At 41.7% G+C, this 25,828-nt stretch overlaps 1 protein-coding gene across 1 annotated transcript; it reads left to right on the top strand.

Moving 5' to 3' along the window:
* Window positions 1-2,684: 2,684 nt before the first annotated feature.
* On the top strand, window positions 2,685-25,257 carry pkd1l1 (polycystin 1 like 1, transient receptor potential channel interacting; the record flags this gene model as incomplete). Its single annotated transcript, XM_083901549.1, has 52 exons — window positions 2,685-2,742; window positions 2,884-3,033; window positions 3,652-3,813; window positions 3,922-4,169; window positions 4,879-5,845; window positions 6,297-6,465; window positions 6,550-6,792; window positions 7,844-7,976; window positions 8,065-8,268; window positions 8,989-9,170; window positions 9,288-9,491; window positions 9,604-9,767; window positions 9,861-10,079; window positions 10,832-10,921; window positions 11,034-11,213; window positions 11,307-11,384; window positions 11,824-11,966; window positions 12,065-12,185; window positions 12,914-13,043; window positions 13,128-13,320; window positions 13,399-13,455; window positions 13,551-13,871; window positions 13,959-14,204; window positions 14,296-14,409; window positions 14,911-15,062; window positions 15,159-15,259; window positions 15,702-15,900; window positions 15,977-16,060; window positions 16,146-16,353; window positions 16,503-16,609; window positions 18,249-18,348; window positions 18,429-18,545; window positions 18,626-18,799; window positions 18,880-19,066; window positions 19,721-19,797; window positions 19,882-20,288; window positions 20,367-20,451; window positions 20,571-20,738; window positions 20,825-20,943; window positions 21,023-21,133; window positions 21,212-21,323; window positions 21,470-21,538; window positions 22,000-22,139; window positions 22,227-22,461; window positions 22,560-22,664; window positions 22,884-23,018; window positions 23,562-23,648; window positions 23,746-23,961; window positions 24,054-24,215; window positions 24,546-24,701; window positions 24,800-24,837; window positions 24,930-25,257. 52 exons carry the CDS (start codon window positions 2,685-2,687, stop codon window positions 25,255-25,257), a joined length of 8,955 nt encoding a protein of 2,984 aa, XP_083757675.1.
* Window positions 25,258-25,828: the final 571 nt, after the last annotated feature.

Here is a 25,828-nt window from a genome sequence, read left to right as displayed (position 1 = left end):
CCCGCTGCAAACACAGCTCTGTGTATGTGTGTGTTTTTTACCCCACTGTAAAATAATCCACATTAAATGATCAAACTGTGTAGCGCACGTGCGCATTAAATAACGCTTTTATCCAGTTAGTGTTTTTGTCTCCACACATGCTGATTAATTTATATATTACATAAACAAACAAAAAAAAGCACATTCTTTTTTTTTGTCTGGGAAGTAAAACGACTCGTTAACGACTCTGATGTGGTGTTTTCTCTATGACGAGGACGCGCACGTGAGACCACGAGTGGCCAGACGGAACGAAATCAACCAATTTTGCGCGCGTTGCGTGTAAAAGATGAACAGAGGAGAAGTGTGTGACTCCCCCCGCTGTGCCCCTCACTGCTGCAGCCACTGCCACGCAGAGGACGCGGTCTGGCTGCGCCCCCTGCCGGTCACAAGGGGACGCGGAATAATCTCTTAAAGGGGATGTCAGGGAAACCGGAAGAGTTTTTTAAGGTGGAACGGCGGAGTTAGCAGCGCGACGAGAACGACGCGTTCTTCTCTGTTCAAGCAAAAGGAATCGCACACTTTGAAGCTTTCATCTCTTGCAGCTGCTGCTATTGCTTTTTAAAATATAAATTATTTATTTAAACGATATTTTCAACCATGAATGCATCCTTGCATATACATACATATGATAAAAACACATGATGGAGACTGACTCTAACTGCACTCGAAAAAAAATAAAAATGAAACTGCATGTGAATCGGTAAAAACGCAGGAGTTGTGACTCTGACCTCTGCAAAGGGACCTGTGGATGCTCTAAACCACAAGTTTTGAAGCCCTCTCCCACGATGTGCCATTTAATGGAGGAAAAACACTATAGTGATTTCTTTGCTGTGATACACGAGGTTAAGCATGGCTCCTAAAAAAAAAAAAAAAACAATTCAGGAACCTGCGAACAAATCTCTGCTGGAATAAAAAAAACCACATTTTTCTTCTTTTACTACTTTCTTTTAAAGTCTATTCCAGCTTCTTGCACAATTAAGATTCTTCAGGGAGGATTCTGTGGAGAGTGTGAGACTGAAAGAGGCTGTGGGTGAATAATATGTGGTGTGATTTCCTTCACGGTGTGACCTTGAGCTCGTGAACGAAGGCTACAAATAAAAGAAATCATCTCCTTCCTGTGATACAGTCTGTGGCGCGTGAGCGCGTTGTCAGGTCACTTCAGGTCAAATGAGCTCCACAATAATCCTCGCATTGGATTAAAGAAAAAATAAGACCCCACTGTGTTTTTCCTTTTTTTTCATGATTTATTATGTTACATTATTTTTGAGGTGGTGTATTTTTATTTATTTATTTTTTTAAAGACACCGGAGTTCAGTGCGCCAACAGCGGCCCTTGTTCTTCTGCAAACTGCGCTTTAAACTCACAAAACGTGTCCGCAGTGATTGACATTTCACCGAATGAGGAACATAAACGAGATTACACGTTAGATAATAATATTTTTTATCATGTAAAGTTTAAATTTAAGAAGTCACATGATCATTTATTGTGCAGTATTCACATTTCCCATTCTCCCTCGGCACTTTTGCATGAAATACTGCATACATATAGTCAAATTAAAATCAACTGTAACGCTTACTTTCACATTTACAGTCCTGTTTCCTGTTTATTGCTCGGTCATTGAAAGCAGCCTCCTCCTTCCTTGCACACTTCCCTGCTCCCTCGTTTACACACAGACACACTCACACTCACCTTGTATGCAGATCCCGTGACGTCAGTGCACTTTCCTCCTCCTCCTCCTCTTCACCCTGAAACCTGTGCGTCCTTCCTCAGATGCCTCTTGTCCTCCACTCTCTCCTCCTGCAGATTTTACTCGATGCGGCCTTTTCTGCCTGGAAACAGGAAAACAGATGAGTCATGTTCGCATCTTTACTTCACGTGCTCGCACTGTCTGTGTGTTTTAACATCAGGCTCGCGGGCGTCCGTGCGTCACGACAGGAGAACTCGCCTTGGTTCATCGGCTGCTGCGTCAGTGGCTCCTTTTCCCTCAGACTCCATGAACCCACGGGTGTCCGTGACCTTGACCCGGTGAGCTGCTCTGTGCGCTGCCTGGATGAGGGGTGAGTCTGGGTGCCATGAAGCACTTGTGTTTAACATAAAGCATATTATTTCTATGTAAATTTCTGTTTTTATTATTTATTATTTTGTATTGGAGTCCTTGAAGGACCATACCATTTTTTAAATGGTGACTTTATAGTTAATAATCTCCAAATAAGTCTCACAAAGCAATGTTCAAAGCAATGATCTGTAGAACCTGTTAATAGATAGATAGATAGATAGATAGATAGATAGATAGATAGATAGATAGATAGATAGATAGATAGATAGATAGATAGATAGATGGTTTCAGATAAACATATTTTATGCATTTTTTAGGTTCTCATGAGGAAACTTTTCATGAAGAAATTTTGCAATAACCTAAAAACCTTAAAACAAGTCACACTTTACACATATATATATATGTATATATTTATACATATATATACACACATATATATATATATATATATATATATTTTTATATATATATATATATATACCAATCCTCATTATTTGTCCTCACTGAAGGTACCAGGTGGCAGCGTTGACCTTTGAGAGCTGTTACTGTGGCAACCGGCTACATGGTCTGGTCTTCAGTGAGTGTGTGAATGCATCTTCTTCTCCTGCTGGGTCAGAAGTCAGAGGAGGAGAAAGTGGAAGAGAAAGGTGAGACAGAGACTGCAGCTCCCCCATTGTCCCTGCGACTGAAGACATAAACATGTTTGTGACTGTCTTTTTAAAAAAAAAGCACTTACAGTTTTCTTTTTCTTTGTCTTTTCTACAGTGTGCTTCACTGTCCTGTTGGAGGTGAACCTGAGACAGTGGCTCTCTACAGGACTGCAGGGCCGTTTCTGCACACCGTGAGTCTGTGCACCTCATCAGAGAGAGTCCAGGCTGGGAAGACGTTTGTCCTCGAAGTTTCTGGAAAGCTGGCCGGACGCCCTGACCAGCCCACAGGTCAGCTGCTCAGTCGAGTTCTTACACATGTGACTCTCTGGTTTGCACAGAGGTTGACTCTTATGTTGTAAAAAGTGATTTTATTCTTTTAAGCAAGTTCTTTTTTCAGCTTTAATTATAAGTCACAATTTTCAAAGTATAATTAGTTTTCTTGTAAATGTAAATGTGAATGCATTTTTCGTTTTTGTTGCATGCTTTTTTTTATTGTTTCTACATAAAAACACAACTTTTTTTTGGCTTAAATTAAGGAATTATCATCTAACGTTTATATCATCGCTGATTACAGTTATTATTTAAAAAATATGGTGGATTATAAATGTGTGTTAAAAGGCTGTTTTTCAAAAGATACAGATAAAAAAAAAGTAAAAGCCCCTTTAAAAAAATTATCAGTGATTAGGGAGACTTTTAGTATACATTTTTCTTGGCCAATGCACAGTGCAACAGGGATCTTTTTTATTTTAATATTATACATTTTTTTTTACATATGTTAATTTGTAATTGTAAATAATGACAAAATTCATTGTTAATGATGTTACATAGAATAATCTGCCTCGACAGGAAAGTAAATATCTCTACATAAAACAAACACAGTCCACGTACACTGTGTTTGATTTTCAGGGATTCAGAGTCGGTCAGGTCAGGACTTCACTTACGTCACAGTGGAGTTCCTGGGTGTGAGCCCTAAAGTTCAAAGTTCACATCGTGTCAGTTTGCTGGATGACGGCTCCTTTTCCGCGTCGTGTGAACACATTTTGGAAACGCCAGGAAAACATCAAATCAGTAAGTCAACGAGAAGAAACATTTAAATAAATAAATAAATAAATAAATAATGAATTAAGGAATTAATAATGCAAACATAATATGAATTCTATTATTTTTCGCTTTCAGATGTCAGTGTTTCAAACCTCCTCTCCACACTCTCCTCCAGCCTCCACCTCTGTGCTTTGCAGCCTTCACCAGATAACGCGGTGACCTCGGGGCCTGTGGTCTGTTCCGCCTGCTCACACCTTCAAAACTCACAAAACACAACTGTGTGTCGAACGTGCTTTAATCCTGGAAACACAGAAGAAGACAGTGAGATGAAGGAGGAGAGAGACTGTGTAAAGACAGAAGACTCCTTTGTCAACAACACTTTGGTATGTAGGATTAAAGAGTGTTGCTGTAGCACATGCTGTCTGTTAGAAGTAACGGTTAAGCAGAAAGGACTGAATCATCCTCCTTACAATTAAGTATAAATGGTTTTTGTCGATGATTTTTTAACAGTTTCTATGAACAAAATCCCATTATTTACAATATTTGAAACATGAATGAAACAATAGTCCCTTATTATAGCGACTGTGCACGTACAACAGAAACAGCGAAGAAACTGACTATAAACATTTATTTAACAAGGGGCAGTAACTTTAAAGCGCCTTACTGACAAAAATAAGAACATAGAAATAAACATTTGATGCTCACATAATACTGACAAAAAAATGTTGTATTATGCTTTTACTTACTTGCCACAGCAGGTTATTCATGTTATTAATCTCTGAGGAAAAAAACAACACAGCAGCCAAACTTAACCATAATACTGAATAACTGATCAAAGACTAAGGCTGGTCCATTAATATATACTGTATATATATATTTTTTTAGCTATCTTCATTGTAACAGGATTAAATTGTGCTTTTGAAAAATCACCTATAGTCCAAAAATTTCACTTACTCTTGGTTATTTTTAATGCTTTAATGCTAATGTCAACAAGCTTTGACCAAATAAATTACCTGATCTGTTTTTACATAGGATTTATTGTGACCAGACTTATGTTTCAGTGTCATATTTGTGTGTGTTGTGCTCTCACAGACTGTTCCTGTTTCGGCTGCAGATTGTGTCTCTGTGGACATGGATCCGTTCACCACCACAAGACTTGTCCTTACTCTCACGCTGCATGAGCACAAATGTAGACACAGCATCAGCACCAGCAGCAAAGAACACATTAACTCCTGCAGCTGGGATAATGTTGCCAATAACAGCAGTGAAACGAAGAAGAGTCAGACAAGCAATCATCAGGACTTTATCCACAGTATCCATGACAACATCATCCACAATCTCCTCCGTCTCCACCCCTTGAATCAGTCCAGCTGCCCTGTGCACCTTCACCTCCTCAGGTCCATCTTCTCCACATCCCTGCTGCCTCAAGCTTTAATGGTGAACAAGCAAATCTGTGCACTGAGGCCTTCTGGGAGCTGTATGCCAGCAGTTCCAACGCATGCAGATTTCATCCTGGAGGTCGTGAGCACCGGTGGACGAATCTGTACGGGGTCAAGAACAAGTTGGGCTTTTATTTTGGACAACGCTGTTGTGATTAACACAACAACTGAGGGATGGAATGTGAAGGTGTCACTTCCATTAGCTGGACTTTATTATCTCACAGTTCAGGCTTTTAAACCTGTTAACTGGGCCTTGTTTCAAACACACGTCCCGGTTCAGGATCCAGTAGGAGAGCTGGTGCTGAGAGTCCCTCGTGTGATCAGAACAGATCACAGACAGCCGGTGTCATTCAGCGTGGCAGCAGGGTCTGACATGACTCTGTCTCTGCTTGTGAATGCAACACGCGTGTACAGAAACAGCACATACGCTGCAGGGGAAGAGGTGACGGTGGTTTTGCTTTTCGACCACACCGGGGCCTCTGTGGTCGAGCTTCAGGCTGAGAATCGAGTGTCTTCTCAGAACAAGAGCGTGAGAGTGTGCGTCGAAGGGGACGGGAAGTCGTCGCCGCATGTTAGAGCTAATCCAACCTGGCAACCACCCAACAGTGAGGGTCACAACGGTGAGAGGGAATATTTAACGGACGCCCACTGAGCTCAGGCACCTTTTTTTTCTGTCACTTCTTAGAAATACATGCAAATGACTCATCTTTTAATCCATTATAACAAAATGTGTAAAACAAATCTATATAATTAAAATATACAATATAGCTCCACCCATTTGGTGTCAAGCAGATTTTAGGCTTTTATCTAAATTCGACACAATCTAACTGTTAGAGATAGAGTTAGTTTCTGTCCCTGTAAAAGAAAATGTAAATCCTGTGTGTGTACATGTGTGTAGTAGGCTGTGTGAGGACATTTTGACTGGTCATTACAACTTAAATGGGCTTTTGAAAGGTTAATACTTTGTTTTAAGGGTTAAAGTATTAGGTATTTAAAGTTAAGGGCAAGGGGTTAGGGAATGCATTATGTCTAAGATGTCTAAGATTTTGTAATATTTGTTGTTTTTTCCAGTGGTGCAGATTTATGCAGCAAAACCAGCTTATCTCACAAATAAAGATGTCACCCTCCTGGCTGTGGCCGATCCACCAGACAACGCAGAGTTCGTCTGGCATTTTGGAGACTCCACATCCGTCAGAACCACCTCAAGAACGGTCACCAAGAGATACCACAGACCTGGAATGTATGGAATTATCAATTAAAAATACATTTGAGGTGTTTTTAAAGTGCAAAAAAACCACACAATTCTAACCGCTCTTTAACGCAGGTTTGCTGTGGTTGTGGTGATGTCCGCCAGTCAGACGTCCATCACCTCCGAGGTGTTTCCTCTGGTCGTACAGAGAGCAGTGAAGCTCAACAGGCTGGTCCACCGGCCCTCGGTCCTACAGAACCAGACGGTGAATGTGAGTTGTCGGGTGAATGTCGGGACAAACCTCACCTTCCTGTGGAGCTTTGGAGACGGATCGTGCATCAGGCTGGGACAGAGCACAGATCAGCACGTCTTCCACAGGTGAGTCACACTTGATTGAATGCTGAAATAAAAAATAGAACTTGTGTGTATTACTGAGCCTGTTTCAAATTTCAATTAAAGCATTGTGTGAGAAATTGAAATTAACAAAATCTAGAGATGGATGGAGTACTGAAATATTCTACTCAAGTAAAAGTAGCACTGTTTATTTAAGTACAAATAAAAGTACTGGTCTAAAAATGTACTAAGTTACCTTTTTAACTCTTAAAGGTACTCACCAAGAAAAAAGCAAAGGAAAAATGATTTCTTTGCATTTTTTTATTATTTTATTTAATTTACTTATGATAATAACGACAATCAATTTTTTTTTTTTTTTTAAATTAGACCCTATAGTATTTCAGATACAGGCCTCTATCAAACAGTTGAGACGTCTGTTCATAATAAACCTGGTTTGCATAATTCATATACAACATTCAGAACAAGTCACATTAATTTAGTGTTAGTGAGTTCAGCTTGATGCATTTTTCAATGAGATATAGTGACTTAAAGTGTGGTCGACCAAATGGTTGAGTAGTACCTTAAAGGGTTAACAAGGTTGGGGTTATTTCTTGTATCGTGCAAAAGGACAAGAGGACACAAATCTCACATGCATTGTGTTTCATTAAAGGCAAACCTTTCCAAATTAAAGTGCTGACAAAATAAAAATATGTTGTGTATAAATATAATGGGTCAAAGTGTCACAAATGCTTTAACTTTCTCACTCACTCAGGGACTTTTATTAGTGCCAATTCACCTGCCCTCATGATAATGACTTTAAAAAAAGTACACAAATTACAGCAACGCGAGAAAATGTAATTCATAAATTCCTACCTTCCTCTAATTTTGCCTCTTTCTTCTTTGCTTGTTCATGAATCAAATTTAAGTGACAACGCCGTTTGTCATCTTTTGATTAGAAAGCTCCTGCTTCAAACTGGTTCAAGATGGTGTCCTATGTTAAAGACAGGCCCAAAGTACTTATTAAAGGGTATGGAAAAATATACTTATAAGTTGTCCAACTCATTTCTATACACACTGTGTTGTTTCCTCTCTGCAGAACAGGGGAGTTCACAGTGGAAGTGACTGTGTCTAACCTGGTCAGCTCAGCCTCACTAAGGAGTCACATCTTTGTTGTGGACCGGCCATGTCAGCCTCCACCAGTTAAAAACATGGGTCCTCTTAAACTGCAGGTAGAGTTTTAGCTCCACCTGAACATACAACTATACTAGATATACTATAGATTTTAGGGTAAATAAGAAAGATTTCTTCTCCGTCTAGGTACGAAGGTACGAGGTTATCCGTTTGGGAGTGACCTATGACACTGAAATGGACTGCGACTCATCAGGAGGCCTTCACTACACGTGGACACTGTTCGACTCTGCGGGCCGGACGCTCCATTTGCCTTTCACAGACGCTCGCAGACAGAGTCTCACGCTGCAGAGCTACTTCTTACAGTATGACACCTACACTGCAACAGCCAGGGTGAGTTTCTTGCAGGAAAATACTATTCTACTTATTGATTTTATATATGTAAAAAAAAAAAAAAACAAGAAGAAACAAATAACAAAAACTCGCTCCATCTTAATCTAATTTCACTACACCACTGTGAGAAGTATATGCGAGGATGATGAGAGAGCAAATGATCTTATTGGGAATAAATCTGCCTCGTCTGCAACGTCTGTAGCTGACTTTGCTCGACCTATATATATATATATATATATATATATATATATATATATATATATATATATATATATATATATATATATATATATATATATATATATATATATATATATATATATATTTTTACCCACCACATACACACCACTGTATTTTAAAGTCGGCAATAACAGTGTTACTTTGAGAGCCCAATATTTTCTCAGGTGGTATAAAAGGTTTAAGAACCACTGGTTTAAAGTGAAAGGCTGTGGTACAGCACAGAGCAAGTGTGCAGCATTTATCTAATTGTAGTAGCTCAAGGACTTTTCATTCACTTCATAGCAACTGAATTGATTCGAGGGCTGTAAAAACTGTTCAGTCTTGTTGAGTTCTAGGCAGAAACAACAAACCTACATTTGTAGAACGACTATATAGACATAAAGGAGAACCTATGGTAGCCATTACTTGTTATTGAAAGGTGTTTAGGTGTAAATATAAGTGTAAATATAAGGGGCTTGAGATGCTGTCCTCTGTCTGCAGGTGCAGGTCATTGGCAGTGTGGTTTACAGTAACTACAGTGTGAACGTTCAGGTGATGCCTAGCTCTCCGGTGGCCGTCATCCAAGGTGGCACCAACGTCTACATCAACAGCAGAAACTCCACCGTCATAACCCTAGACGGGCAGCAATCGTACGACCCCGACTTCCCAATGTACCCACTCAGGTAGAACCATATAGATTTTTGCTGCTATGACTCAAGTTTGTATGACTTTGTATCAGTATCAGTTCTGAAAAGATTTGGGTTTGCAGGTAAACATCCTTCATCATTTTCTCCTCACAGCTACAGCTGGACATGTAAACCACTCAGCTCCATCACCACCACCTGTTTCCATCAACGTGTTTCCACTTCCTCCCCTGTGCTCACGTTCTCCGCCAGTCTCTTAAAGCGCAACTTTGACCAGTTCCAGTTCACGCTGACCGTGCAGAGCGGAGAGCGAACGGCTTCTGCAGAGACTTTCCTCACAGTTGCACCACATCTGCTCGGGTAAGACTTACAAATGCTCGATATATATCTTGATTTATGTACTAAGTATATAGCTATCAACAGTATTTTTTTTCTCAATCTATATTGAACTATGTTAATATTTCCAAACCAGGAAGCTGTCACTTTACTGCCCGCGTTGCCAAGGAAACCAAGTGAACTGGGACTGGTCCTTCTCTGTGAGCACCTTATGTGCAGATTGTGATGTTTCCCCACATCACATCCAGTACAGCTGGAGTCTATACGTGGTCAATGCCTCGTCCAAACCTGTCGTAGAAGGTAAAATAAGAGCATCTCCATCCAGTTTGGTTGAAAATGAAGGAAATTATAATAAATAAATTAAGAATGCAATCTTCTGTTTGTTGATTCCAGTCCCATTTTGCTACACTGTGGATCTCAGTGCTCCTTCCACAATCAGTGAGGGTCCTGCTGAGCATCTTCAGACTCCCGAGACTTCCAACCTGCTTCCAGATGACTCACACCACACTGTCCCTTCCTCAGCAGCTCTTCTCCTGACAGATATCACCTCAGAAACTGAAGCCACTAAATTAAATCTGGGCCAGACGAGCAGAGACATGTCAAATAAAGCTGGTGTGTTATTAAATGTACCGTAAAACAATGCAAGCCTGTAGTCCAGCTTAAGTATTCAGGATAAACCTGACCTGTAGCTGTCTGTGCTCCCATCAGCATCAGAAACAACAAGATCAGGTTAAACTGGTCAGCTCTGTAGTGCTGCCAGCTCTTCATTATGATATAAATGATTTCACCCTGTGAGGTACTGTGTGTGTTTTGCCCAAAACTTTGAGTCCTGGACATCGGGAGTGAAAATAGGATAAGAGTAAGAAGTCGTACATGCAAGATTTACGTTGATGAAAAAAACAATAATTAATCTTTTATATCTAGGAACAGAACATTTTCTTGGACAGTTTGTCCGAAGCAAAGACATCCATGGATCCTCAATTCATTTCGACTCTTCTGCTGACTGGGAAATGTCTTTTCCTGACCTGGGGAGTGGAGACTTTGCAGGTGAATTAGATCAGTAACAGTATGTTCTGTACAACAACAACTACTATTACTGGTTTTAATGTTTATAGGTACTTATATTTTATATGTACAGTTTGAATGAGGTCCTCTATACATCTTGGCAGTACCCAGTATTGTGTAATTTTTATCCGTGTTGGTACCATATGTCTAACTTGTGCCTCTGCAGTTTAGCATTTACCTGCATTCCACTAATTAGGAATGTGCTCTAATATATACAGATTAATATTTAAATGTATTCACCTGACTCCAAAACAGTAGCTCTTGCATATTAATGGTTTGCGATGCGTTGTGCATTAAAGATGGAGAGTCTATTCCAGGTTCAGATTATGACGTTCCCTTCCCGAGTGCAGAGGAAGGCGAGCCGGGGAGTTCAGCAGGAAGACCCACAGGTACGGTATACATATATATATATATATATATATATATATATATATATATATATATATGTGTGTTTGTTTACCAAGTGTGTGAGGTTGGGTGTTTATTTGTGTGTACTCACAGGTGTGGATGGCGAGACCTTGAGCCCGGGAGACGACTCTGCGTTTGATCCAGCAGCGCATGAAGACGACGGCAGTAACCTGGTAGTTTCCAGACCCTCTGTCGTGACTCAGCAGCCAACTTTGCTGGATTTACCCCGAGACCCAGTCGACAGAGTCCTTTTCGAGTCCTACACAGACACAGGTAAAGCATCGATGAAACACACCTTCATGTATTTATGCTCTCTCTGTTTCGCAGTATCACAAACTACAGTAACTTTTTTCCCTGTCTTTGTAGGACTTTCCTCATCTGTGCTCATTGTCAAACCCTTCAGTCTGAGGCCGGGGAGCAGATACATGCTGGAGCTCACTGCCAGTAAGATTTTTTTTTTTTGTCAAATGTAAAATGAACACAAAACATGTAAAGATTCATAGCCAGTTCATGCAGCTTGAGAAAAAGAAAACACGCTTGTATGAATGAGGACTTACTTTCCACACACAGAGGATGTCATAAGAGAAGGTGCTTTTTTTCAGTTTGGTGTAACCACTGCCTTCGCAAGCACGGTTTGAGTGATCACATCTAAATGTGTCATTCACACCTAGTTCTGCAAACACTTGTTACAGAAGGCATGTGTTAATGCCATGTCTGAGGATTTCTTACATTGAGTGATGCAAATTACACTTCTTAGATGGACAGTTTTCTGGATGGACAACAGTAATGAAAGAATCTGACCTTTGTCAGACCATCTTTTCTTTTTCCGATGACGCTTGAAGGGTAGATGGATCCACATCTAATGGTTATCTGTGTTATTCAGAACGTCGGGACAGATTTGTGGGCCGATCTCAGCTGTTCTTGGAAACCAAGCCCGTTCCAGAGGGCGTGAGGTGCCAGGTGCAGCCAGTCGCGGGGAGCGAGCTGCACACACACTTCAGCGTCTTCTGCACCTCGGGGAAAGAGGTACATTTTGTCTGAAGCATAGCACGCACATTCATACACGGACACGAAGTAAATAAGCAAGCAGTAACATTCTGTGCATGCGTGTGTCATTATTCAAGGATTTACTGTATGAGTACAGCTTCAGTGTTGGAGGAAAACAACCCAGGGTGCTGTACCACGGAAGAGATTTCCAGTATTACTTCAACCTTCCTTCAGGTGACCCCAGTGATGATTATAAAGGTAAAGACACACAGACACACACGTTTGCATAGCATTCATAATGAGGATATTCATTGACATAATGCATTCCCTATATTCCATTAGCCTAACCTTAACCATCACAGCAAAGTGCCTCAACACCATTTTTAGAGGTGTCAGAATGCGTCCTCACTGAGGTATATTAGTTTTTGGTCTTCACAAAGATACCTATACAGGAACACGCACACAGGTTTCCATGACTTCAGAGGATATTGTATCAACTTAGATTCATTTCCTGGAGACTTACTCTAACCGTAACCAAAATTAGCACTGGCCTAATCCTAACCCTAACCCTTAACCAAACCCTATAACCCCAGCCAAACTAAGTTTAAAGGTGTCTTCAACTTGTACAACAATGTAGTAAAATACATTATGTGGACAAGTTCCCATCATGTGACTGTGTAAATAGTTTTAGGTCCCCACAACACAAGGAAATACCCCCCCCCTCACACACACACACAGAAATAATGCATTCCCTAAACCTTACCCTGACCTTAACCATCCCTAATCACTATAAACCAAACTTATTCCAACCCTAAAACCAAGTGTTAACCTTCAAAAAAGCAAGACGAAGACACGCCAAAATGTCCTCACAAAGATACGTTTGAATCAAATTTTGTCTTCACATCCTACAACACACACTTAAAGATCCATTATCATCTCAATTTATTTCTCACTTATTAATGCTATTTTTTTGTTTGTTTCCATAGTAACAATTTATACAGAAATCAGAAGCAGCACATACGGAACAACCACTAAACCCTGTCCTGTCACGGTCCAAGTCCAGCCAAGCTTCCTCAGAGGCACTTCATCTCATCATCATGATCCTGAGCTGGAGCTGTAAGCATCACAGAAAAGATTATAGTGAAATGACGATGAGACATCACTTTGCGTCTACACTTCACTACCACTGTTTCTCTCCAGGTCAGGGTCAGGTCTGAGGAATCTGTCAGCTCTAGTGAAGCTTGGGAACAGTCGGGAGATTGGTAACTACATCAGTCTGCTCTCCAGCATCCTGAACACACTCAGCCTGGATACCAAGGGAAACATACAAGCACAGAGGCATGTACGGTGTGTGTTAATTTGCACACTGTGTGAACTCCAGAGCGATGATCAGGTACAATTAATTTCAACAAAACTCTTCTCTAACTGACAGCCATTACCAACCGTTACAACATTTTAATGTCATTCACAGGCTTCAATCATGGACATCGTCTCCACACTCACAGATCTTCTACAAGTGACAAATCAAGTTAGTGGAAGGAAGTTTATTATCTTTTATAGATAAAGACGAACTAAAAGAAAGAAATCTGTTGAATTTCCTTTCTTGCTTTTTTCTATTTTTAGGTGACTTTAGCCAGTGTCAGACATGTGACACTTCACATTCAGGCTGTCTCATACCTTTTCGTTGAGTCCGGCGCTTCAGCCCCATATCACCTGGACCATAAGATGCTCAACACCTTGGTCGTCCTGCTGTCATACAACTTGCAGGCTGCTGTCACAAATCAGGACTTTGCACCTGAAATGCACAACGTAGATAACATTACACATGTGCATGAATCAACAACAACAAATTGCTGCATACCAGCTTCACCAGGATTGACCTCAGCAGAGAAGAAGACACGCGTTGTTGCTGACATTCTGCAGACTGCGTCAGACCTGATGCTGGTGAGAGGAAACAAGTCATCTTCACATCAACACATTTTTTATTGCTCTTGTGATATCCATCATCCTTTTTTTGTTGTTTTTTTGCAGAAGTATATTCTGTTCCACAAGGTCCAGCAGCACAGAGTCAGCACAGATCTCCTCGCGTTATACGCTACATACCAAAACAAAACCTCCACAGTGATCAGCAGCGGCTCCACCACCTACTACATCCCTGCTTCTCTCGTCCAGCTTCTGTTTGCTCATCACCGGGGCAGCCAGCGTCCGTCTTGTGTACTCGGCCTTTTGACTGAGCTCGCCACCGACCCTTACACCTTCCCCCGCCGTCCCACACAGGTGACGAGCAGCCGATATGTGAAGTCATAAAGTCATGTAAACACAAAGGCTTTTTTTAACTTATTCTCTCTCTTTCTGGTGATTCTTCCAGTTCAGCGGACCGGTGGTTGACTTGAGTCTTTACAAGTGCAACACAAGGAGGAAAATCCCTGTTCGATCCCTGGTTCTGCCCGTCGACGTCGAGCTGCGACATCCACCAGGAAATGTATGCGTCGATTGTCAGCGTTTCCCCACACTTTTATAATTTGGACCTACTTTTAAAAGATGACAGACAATCATGACCCAATTTACCAATCTGTAAATTTGTGTTTAAGTAATGTTTTTACTGCCATTTCTGCAACACCTTATATTATTCTGGATATGAATCACAACTTAATTTTATGCATGTGCATGATTTGTATCTGAATTTTTTGACTGGGATCTTTGTTTGAAACCAAAGCACTCTGTGCATCTTTTCCTTCCTTCAGAAAACGCTGACTATTTACAACCACGTGTAGTCCCTGTCTTTCCTGACAAATGTTTCTGCTCTGGTGCATTCCCAGCTTGTGTAGATCAGTGGAATATAGCGTGAAACCATTGACAGGACTGTGTAGCGGTAACCTGTTCATACTGGTGTACATGCATGAGAAAAACAAGCCACTTCAAAAAGCTGCTACTTTAAAGCAGGGCTCTCAAACTATCCCTTTAACTTCCATCTTTTCTATAGAGGAGCGCTGTGCACGAGCACGTCCTCGTCCACACGCAGGTCAACTACCACAGCTTCAACCTCACCCAGGACCATTTGCATCAGGCCGTGCGGCTGAGCGTGACGTTCACGCCGCCACCCGACAAAGTGTTTCCCATCATGCTGCTCTTCAGGTACCTGTTATCTGTGGTGACTTATGGGCCCGTCGTTGTTCAGCCGTTATTATCACATGATACTGGATAGTTAAAATATGCTTTCTGTTCTGGCAGGATGTTTGAAAAGCCGACTCCAAGCATGCATCACCTGCGCAGGATTCATCACTGGGAGAGCGACAGCATTTGTATAACTCTGCCCTCATCGTACCTCAACGGTGATTGTTGCATTAAAGATATAATATGTAACTTTTCAGCATTTAAATATATGAAGAGACCTGAAGCTCTGCCTGTAAAGCACAAACACACAGGGAAACCAAATGAGACAATGATCCCACGCTGCTGCCCAATGTCATCAAACTAGGTCTTAAGTTGTTGTGTTTTTCTTTTTGAGAGCCCCAAAGCAGCCAAAGTTACATACTGTGTTTTTAAGGATACATTTTTATGCAGAATATGTGAACATGTTAACTCTCGTCATTGTATAGAATTTTTTTGACATTCAATTCATGCATTCAATAGCTTTTAGCAATTAAAGTCATTGATGACACGAATGAGATTAGTTGTAACCACATTTAGAGAGTAGGACACTTTTTAAATGTATGTAGTGTTGTAATGTCCAATTTTTGTCATTTATTTTATCAAGCTATTTGCTTACCCTAGCAGCAGGCGTTGGTCACCTGGCACTGCTGAACGCAGAGTATGGAAAACCACGCCGACACAAGCACCCTAGTGAACAGATCAGCTACAGTCTCACAGTGGTCAGCAGCCAGTGTTTGTCCTGGGATGACCACCAGGGGGCCTGGACTCACCGAGGCTGCAGGACACAGCAGGGAGTCACAACCTCTGCTGTCAACTGCAGGTAAGGCGCATACTCCGATATATAAAACAAGAGATTGTGATGGATTCAAATCGTTCTTACCTTGTGTTGGTTTCAGTTGTCACCAGTTGAGGCCACTGACAGTGGTGCAGCACCAGATCCAGAGCAGCAATGACACATCCACTCTGGAGCCATTCCTGAGGTGATCACCTCCAACAATAATGTCTCTGAAAGCAGAGGGGGGAAAAAAACTGTCATTCTTATCTCCTTTGTCATTCTCTCTTCAGTGTGTCCCAGGATCTCACTGTGCTGGCTGTGCTGGTGCTGTGCATGTGCCTGTACGTCCCAGCGTCAGTGGCGTGCAAGAGAGCAGATGACGACAACGAGAAGAACCAAATAGTCCACTATCTTTCTGACAACTCTCCATTTGACCCGTGTCTTTATGCTGTGACCATCCACACTGGTCTCTGCTCTGCAGCCACAATGAGTTCAAAGGTGAGGCTGTCATTTGTCATCTTAATCTTCATTGCATTTTACTGCATATATAAGTCACATAATTTCGATTAAAAATCGATTCGTCTATTCACTAGTTTACTCTAGCCTATGACATTCAGTACATGCATATCTTTTATCACCTTTACCAGGTTTACATCGCGCTGTATGGTGAAGACGGAGTCTCCCACACAAAGGAACTACAAGTCCCAGGGTGCACTCTGTTCAGAAGGAATTCTCAAGACACATTCTTAATCAGGTAAAACCCAAAAGTATAATATTATTAACGCTCAATGGTTTATTAAAAGTCAGTGTCTAGCATGAAAAAGCACTTTTCAATGAAAACTCACCCCATGGCATGGCGTCATGTCATCATCTCAGAAGTAACTACTGTGTCTGTTCCTCAAGGTGTCCAGTTATTCTAATGTCCTGCTCTCTTTCAGCCGCTCAATAATCCATCCGTTTGTTGTACATAAGCTCTGGAGAAGGTTTGCGACGATGACGTCGGCTAACATTTATGCTAACGCGTTAGCTTAACGTCCGCTAGCATAAATGCTAACGCTAACGAGTCCGCTAGCATGACAGAAGTTAGATCAGCGTCGGCATTAGCAGAAGCCTCTGTCTTCGTTAAGATATACAACCACGATTTAGTTCTGCCTTTTTTCTTGTCCATCTTCAGTCAACACACACAGCATCTTGAAGCACAGTAGGAGTGAGGAGCTGCATATTCAGTAGCCACGTTTCCTCTGTGACGCAGCTGATTGGCCGAAAAAAACAACCAAAGCACTGGAATGTGAAATCACTGCACCCTAACTAGCAATCATTCACAGAGATCAAATAACCCCTAATTCACATACAAAGTGTGTGGTTTTAAGACCCACAATACTGTGATTTTATTCATGTAGTGGCTTCTTCAAAACTTCAACTTACATCATTTTGAAAAAATAAATAACAATAATGTCTTTGTTTACTCAGTTTGCCTGGGCCTACTTGTTGCTACTTTAGCCATGGCCAGAGGCGATTCTAGAGTCTGTAGGGGCCCTAAGCAAAAATTCCCAGGGGGCCCTTCCAACCAGTGTTCATCACCATTATGTTACAAATAATCTGACACCGACGAAAAATGTATGAGTTCAAAATATATATATATATTTTTTTCAAAATGAATGAAATAACATGGAAAAACCTTGTAATTAAAAAGTATGTGGAAACTATAAATGTAAAGAACAATACAATACTGTAAATAGCTTTTTAAAAAACCTTTAAAATATTAATCTGAGGTTAATCTGAGGTGGGGCCACTTTAGGGAGGTTTCCTACGGAGAAGTCATTGCAAATCGCCCATTGTTGTTTAAGGGGGAAAGGGAGGCAGCTGGTCACTGCACATTTCAGTAAAAACAGCCCTCAGGCTCCAAGTGTTTGGGGCCCCCTATCGGCTCGGGGCTCCAAGCAGTTGCCTGCCTTGCCTGTTCACAAGTTGCGCCTCTGGCCATGGCGGGTCACGTATAAAAAATGTATATTAAAGCTTTAAAGGTCATTAAACATTAGGAAGGGGTTATTATACTGCCCACAATTATGTAGTAGTATTAAGTGTATAATCACCTTGAAATACACATTGTTTGCTATTTGTAGCCTTGGGATAGATAAGACTTTTATAGCTACTTCAGCCAAGGGCCTCCCAAATGAGAAAGAACAACATCCTCTCTGGTATGTGAAGGCCACCACGGTTCACTGGAAAAGGGAGGGATGAGTGGAGGAGTTATCTGTATGTTACAATCAATCAGCAGTCTCACCATTAGATGAGACAAATTCTCACATTCTGGACCTTTAAAATGACTACAGTATTATTATTATTCCAAAACATCTACTTGAAGTGTATAGTGTTTGTGTCTGGCACCACAGTGCAGCAGAGAGCTTGGGATCTGTGTGGGGGGTTCACATCTGGCACGACGGCTCTGGACCGTCGCCGGACTGGTACCTGAAACACGTGGAAGTGTCTGAGGTGAGGTAGAACCACGTGTTTGTATTTTTGGTCTGTAAATGTAAATGTGCATGGAATATAAAACGTTGCTTCTGTGTCAGGTGAACAGCAGACGTGCTTGGCTGTTTCTCGGTCAGTGCTGGCTGGCTGTGAACAAAGGCGACGGCCAGGTGGAGAGGATGCTGCGTGTTTGTACCCACGGACTAGGCTTTGCTGAGGTAGAATCACACATTGGAACACACAAATAAAACAGCTTCTACTCACTCGTGACCATGCGTTTCTGCCCGTCTGTTTGCAGATGTTGCGTTTTAAATTATCCGACTTCTTGGCCGACTTCCACATCTGGATGTCGGTGTACAGCTGCCCCTGCCCTAACTTGTTCACACATGCACAAAGACTTGCCGTGTGTCTGCTGCTGCTGTTGGGGTACTCGTGCGTCAACGCGGCGATCATATCACAAATGGATGAACAGGTAATTGAACCATAAGACGTTCACAGTTGGTCTGAAACATGTCACAGCAACAGCTGTCATGTTTAATCCCCTGTTTACAGTTGCCGTTCGAGTTGGGCTTTCTCGATGTATCAGCGGTCTCTGTGGCAACCGGACTATTAAGTGTGGTGGCAGTGTTGCCCGGGGCAACGGGGATATCTTGTCTATTTCGACTGTGTGAGGTCAAGCGGAGGAGATCGGGAGTCCAGCAGGGGAAAGGGAGAAAGACTGACAAGGGCTTTGTTGAAGGTGAGGTTTGAATTTGGCTTCAGCTTAAGTGAAGATGTCTTTCTTCTCTTATGGATGTAAACTTTCACAGTCACTGCTTTTTCATAGAGACTCTGTCTGCTTTGGAAATGTTGGCAACGTTAAGATTTTGGTTACAGTTACAGACTCGGTGACTGGGGACACCATTAAAGTACAAAGGATGTATTGTTGCGTTCATTTAGGCAGTTACAGATGAATCATGTAGATATGCTGGAGCATTTGGATTATAACTGATCAGTATGGAGAGTCCAAAAGTGTACCAAGCAAATATTGCACCACCAGCAGCAGCAGAAGGCTGGACTGTTGTTGATATAAGTGAGGCTGGATTAGTGTTGACAGAGTCTGTGTCCACTGCAGCCTCACATTTCTCTTCTTGGCTGTGAGGAGTGGAACCTGATGTGGTTCTCTGTTCTTAGGTGCATATATAAATGCTTCTAAAGCTTGTCAACCACCTTCAACCATTCTTACTATTTACCTATGACCTAACACTGTGCCTCACCACCTGTTTGCACCATTTTTAGTGGAGTAAAGTCTAGCGAGTGTTTTTTTAAATCACAGAAAAAAAAAATGATTTGTATAGTATAGTTCTGTTTCCTACCTTTTTGCATTGTTCCAGTTTTCATTGCTCTCTTTCAGTAAATGACAGTGTCACCCATGTCTCCTGGAACAAACTTGAACAGTGGCTACAGGAAGCCTGGAGGAAAAAATACCAGGTTAAATATTAATAAGCATCAGTCTTTTCCTGTATTTTTGGCATTCAAATCACTGCGTCTCACCCTTGTCTTTGTGTTCTGCAGGGCACAGACGGGCTCCCGTCGTCAACTATGATCCTGGAATATAAAGACACAGATAAAGAACCTGCAAACCGGCCAGATGTGATCATAACAAAGGAGGATGATCCAGCAGTTAAGAGCAGCCTGGCACTTCAGAATTTGATGCTGCGCTCGAAGCGGGTTAACGATCATGAAACGACGCAAGGAAAACAGCTCGACCCAGCAGATGTTCTGTCTCGTATGAAAGATGAAGCTCACATCGTTCAGAATAAGAAAGCAGATCCTGGAGGAAAATGTTGTTATCATGCAACCGACAAACTCAAAGGGAGAAGAACTAGAGCAGCAACCCGGTGGTGTCAGTGTTTGGCCTGGGCACTCTGTCTGCTGTTGTGCCTTTCCTGCATGGTGCTCTCTGCTCTGCTGGGAATGAGGTAGTAGTTGTGTATTGTTGTTATATGGACCAAAGACTAATTGTGATTCTTACTTTTCTGTGTGTGTGCTTGTGTCAGATTTAGCAGCAGCAAGCGTCTGCTTTGGATCCACTCTCTTTTCTTCTCGCTGGTGTTTTGCATCTTCGTCATCCAGCCAGTTGTGGTAAGAAAAATCCTTCCTTTGCATTGACAGCTACATTCATTTCAAATGAATAAAAAATGCCTGAAAGTCTAAGCTTGACACATTTAGCTTGGAAATAATGTTCTTTTTTTCTTTTCCAGATAGTTGCAGTGACAGCGGCTGTCTCTTTGTGGTACAGAGAAAAAGTAGATTTCCATTCTTTCTCCAGAATTGAAGAGTTTGAAGTCGATCTGTGCAGCTGCAGCGGTGCTGACGGACCGGAGACGCTCAAGTTCAAGCCTCAGGAAACATGTTCAGACTTTGAGAAGGTGATCTCCGTCATGTGTTTCCTTTTCCATCCGTTTCTTCTTTCACCGTCTTAATATCAAGAACCATTATTTCTGATTTCTGACAGCTGCTTGCTGCTCGTCAGCGAGCTCGCTACCTGCGTCTTGTACACCCACCGACTCCAGCAGAGCTGAGGAGAAGCCGTGGGAGGAAAAGAAGAGAGACTCAAATTCACAACACCCTCAGGTGTGTGTGTGTATATGTGTGTGTGTGTGTATATATGATTTACAGGTGTATATTAAGGAACTTTTGCTTTGTCGTCCAGGGATTTGTGTGTCTGTGTCTCCATGATTCTCCTGATGCTGTGTGTCACAAGCAACAGCTCATTCAGTGACCACTACCACCTCAACCAAGCTGTAAGAAAACAGTTTATAAGGTAACACACACACACACACACACAGATTATGATTCAAAGCTCTCCAATTGCTTCAAAATCATGTTGTTTTTTCAACAGGAATGACCATAATCGGGACTTTATGTCCATACAAAACCACGAGAGCTGGTGGAGGTGGACGCAGACCCAGCTGCTAAATGTGCTGTATAAGAACGCGTCGACAAAAACTGAGGTAAACAACAAAAGCTACCTCATCAGACACTAATTTTTCTGAGATTGTGAATACAGATCTCCAGACAGAACAACTATTCGTTATTTTATTTAAAAAAAAAAAGCTAGTTAGCTAATTTCACAGCCTGGTATTTTCTTGTCATTCAGCAATCCCACATTTTGATTGGAGAACCGATCCTGTGGAAGACGGAGAAATACAGCTCGTTACAGGAGCACGTAAGTAACAGAAAGAAAGAGAGACAGATGTAATCTTGATTATGAAGACTACATTATAAACAACATATTTGTCACACTTACTTTTTGAAATATCAGCAGTCAAAGAAAAAGCAGAGACATCTTCACTCATCACACTGTTTTTTTAATTTTTTAAACTAAACCTCCTGTAGAGGTTGCTGTTTCACAAACAAGAACCTATAGGCCCCTGATTGAACAGTGGAGGATTTTTTTTTCTTTAAAACAGATTATTCAGGTGGTAGATTTGGATTTAAAGGCAAGTTATGAAGTTTAATGTAAAATACTTGAACATTTACATTAAGTCTGCTTCATTTATGTGGGTTTTGGGCAGTAAGACATTTGGGGTTGGAAGTTGACCCCTCTGTTAAGGCTGTGGATGTGTTCTTACCTTAACAGTTGGTGGTGATGATCACTCACATAATAATTTTTTTTTTTTTTTTTAGGTCTTCGGTGATAATTTTCCACCAGAATCTCTTTCCCCAGACTCCATTGTTACAGTTCCCACGGTAACGCCCATGAGGAAATGTGGTCACCTAGGCTGCTACGCTGGACACAGCACTGCGACTGGCCTAGGCATCACTAAGTGAGTTACAGTACACAGTCACTCGCGCCATGGAATCGTTCTCACTGTGGGATCAGGTGAAGTATCTGTCACTGTTCATGTCATCAGGTCTGACGCTGTGAGCAGACTGAATCGCCTGCGCTCAAGCGGCTGGTTGGACAGACGGACGGTGGCCCTGAAAGTCCAGTTTACCTTGTTCAGCCCTGCAGCCAACTTGTTCACCAGTGTGACCCTGCTCACTGAGCAGAGCCCCGCTAGTCTCCTGTTGCCCTCTTCTAAAGTCCAGTCAGTGAGGGTTTATTACACTCCTGCTGTGTGGGACTATGTTGTCATGGTGTGCCAGGTAAATTACTTCATCACATTTTACCCAGAAATATGGTGATGATGAAGTTGATTCATTCAGGTGCCTAAATCTTCCTGTTTTTTTCTTCTCTCCTCTAGCTCAACTTCCTCCTTTTGTCTCTTCTGCAATTCCGTCTTCAAATGTCCACTTTGATGCAGCAAGGGCTGATGGGATACTGCAAGACGCCCTGCAACTGGCTCGAGGTGAGTAACCCACCAACATAACAACTACCAAAAAGATTAAGTCCATGTCATACACCTCGCAGAGCAAACAGGACCACGATGACCCAGTTGAGAGGGTAAAGTAACCCGTAGCTACTTAAACTAACACACAGACAAACGTGAGGGTCAAAGCATGCAGCGGAATGGTGTAATGGTACAAATACACACTCACTTTATGTAGTGTTTCTCTCACTTTTGCAGGTCGCTCTGCTGACAGTGACGCTCGTGCGCTGTGTCTATTACGCCTATCACTCCATCATCATCGCGGACGCTGCCGAGCTGCTGCAGAGACACGGCGGACGTGTTGACGTCAGCTTCTTGGCGTCCTGGGAACAAGTGAGAGAACGAGATGAATGAAGGCAGGGGAAGGAGGAACACCTTTGACCTGTCTTTAAAGGCCCACCTTCAAATATAACATTTTTAGTTCAAATCACAAAATGCAACCTCTGCCTGGTTTATCCACTAGAAACATGGCAGGACAAGACGCTATACTCCATAAATCGAAGCTTTAAGTGCATAGAAAAAGGCTTATTCTAAGGCTACACAATAAGTGATTGTACTAATGGGTACTATGATGCTTAATATTACACACTGCACCTTTAACAGGATAATTATGACCAAAACGTGATTAACACAAGATCCTAGACACTATAATTCTCTCTGTTGTTTTTGCAGAACACACCTTTATTAAATACACAAGGACAAACCTAACTGTCCAGTTGAGACATCCTGTTGTGCAAGGATTAACGATATGTGAAAATTAAAGAAGACAGCAGCTGCTTTACAGTGATTAAAAAAATAATAATAAAAAAAGTTATCTTGTCTTTGCAGGACATTCGTACTCTCTGTGGCTTGACACTATTCCTTCTCACCCTGAAGTGTGCGACTGTGCTGAGGGGGAACAAAACCTTGGCGTCCTCTGCCACGCTGTTCACGCGCTCACTCTGCAGCCTCTGCTGGCCTATGGTAACCTGCACAAAGTGGGGGGAAAAACATGTGATAGGAGATGTAAATTCCACTCTTTTTTATTTTATTTTATGATTTTACCTTGTGGATTCGGTAGGTTTCAGGTTTGATCTTACTGGTGGCGCTGTCCTGTGCAGCAAATCTCCTGTTCGTGCAGAGGTCCTGGGCTTTCAGCTCAATCCCCCGCTCATTCCAGACTCTGCTCCATCACCGTGGGGGCGTCAGACCCTTTAGGAGCCTTCTTCTCTCTGGATGTGATTTTCTGTTCTGTGGAACTGTTTATATGTCTTCCACTATGGTGTGGACAGCAGTGGTAAAGACATATAACTGGCCTTTCAATAGATATTCAGTCTTATTTCACAGCTGCACAGCCTCAGTATGTGGATCCCTGTCATGTTCTCGTAGGTAATAGCCGTCGCATCCACGTTGGTGCGAAGTGCCAGGAGATCTCAGAGCAGGAGGGACGTCTTTACTGTGGCAGAAATGGGCAGCTACATCACACAGAGCCTTTCTGGGTTTGTTTTGAAGCGCGAACCAAAATGGATCGATGATCACGTGGAGAGCAGGGTGAGGAAAACGCGGTGGAAGTACCTTTTTCTTTGTCTTACTGTGTATTTACACACACAAACAAATCAGTGATAGTGAACTTCTGCATTATTACACACCAGTAGTAAACAAAGAAACATGGGGGTAAGGCACATTGCTTAGGGGCACACACAGCCCTTAACTCGTCCTTGAATTTGAACTGACAACCCTCCACTTACAAGTCCAATTGCCTTGAGCTTGTACATCACTGTTTGACATATCACTTTGAACATATCAATTAAATATCAATAATATCAATCAATCAATAATATATGCACGTAATAATGTAGCAATCTTATGCTCTGTTTTCAGACTTTCTACCTTGAAGAGTTTGAAAGTCTGGTAGACGAGCTGCTGTTCAGACTCAACTGTCTGCACCACACTCTGCCTCCGAAACTCCATCAAGACGCGGAGGACAGTCCCAACATGTCACCCACACAGGAAGAACCCCTCAGCACGGACACATGGGTGAGGGAAGCCTTTTGTCAAACACGCAGACGCATGCATGCAAACATACTTGTGTTATTACTCGTGTTATTTGGACACTGTGATTTTTTTCGTTGCAGGAATTTGTAGGAGCACGGATGGCAGAGGAGAAACTCAGGTATTAAAAGTTGTTCACTGAGGCTTACAGACTGTTATTAAATCAGTATCTAAATGTCATAAATAAGTATTTCTGCACAACTGCATCATCAGGCCCAAGCTTGAACTGGAGATGCTGCAGGGAAGCCAACAGATAAATACTTCAGACACAGCCATGGCATCTACTAACCAGCAGCATACTGAGGAAAGAGAAGAAGAGAATCCAGGACTAAACAGTCCGTCGCTCCCAGAGTCAGCATCAGTCGTTGAGATGTGGACAGAAGATGTTGTTGAGACGCAAGGCAGCCACTGGATTAACACAAATGACAGTTGCTGGATAAGCAAAACTCAGGCCACACATACTGAGGTGGTAGTAGAGGTTCTGGTACACGATGAGCCTGGAGATGTAGAGTCAGATAAACAGGAGAGTCCATACGTCTAAATCAGCTCAGACTGGAACCCTGCAGTGCAAATAATGTATTTTATAAGAGCTTTTTTTCTTTAAGATAGATCCGACATCATGTTCAGCATCATATTTTTCTCATTTCTCCGACTTGAGCAAATTGAATTTGGAATAAGCTGATCTTACAAGAACTTCATAGTGAATACCCTTATGTAATAAATTAATAATAATAAAAAGCAAACACTATAGCCTTTGTGATTCATCAATAAAAAAAATTCCCATTTGTCTACTACTTTTTTTATTATTTTTGTTAGAAAAGGTTTCTTCTTTTGTACTAGAGAGATAACTGCTGGAACCAAAGAATAAGCAATGGGTCTTTTTCACCTATCACAGTATGAGAAGCACAGGTGGAAATAATAAAAATGAATCATGGCTGAGTTCCATTTAGCACACTCTTCTAAATTTACTTCAACTGAACAGTGTCAGAAACAGAAACACCTGTGCTCTTCCTACTAAAACAAGTCAAAATGGCTGGGGGAAACATACAAACAAACTACATACTACTGTCTTGAACATACTAAATAGATATTTTAGTATTTAACACTTTGAC

The sequence above is a fragment of the Microchirus variegatus genome (genome assembly GCF_963457635.1).
Source record: "Microchirus variegatus genome assembly, chromosome: 15".
Lineage (NCBI taxonomy): Eukaryota > Metazoa > Chordata > Actinopteri > Pleuronectiformes > Soleidae > Microchirus > Microchirus variegatus.
Note: the sequence above shows the minus strand (reverse complement) of the source record. Positions and strands in the feature narration are given on the sequence as shown.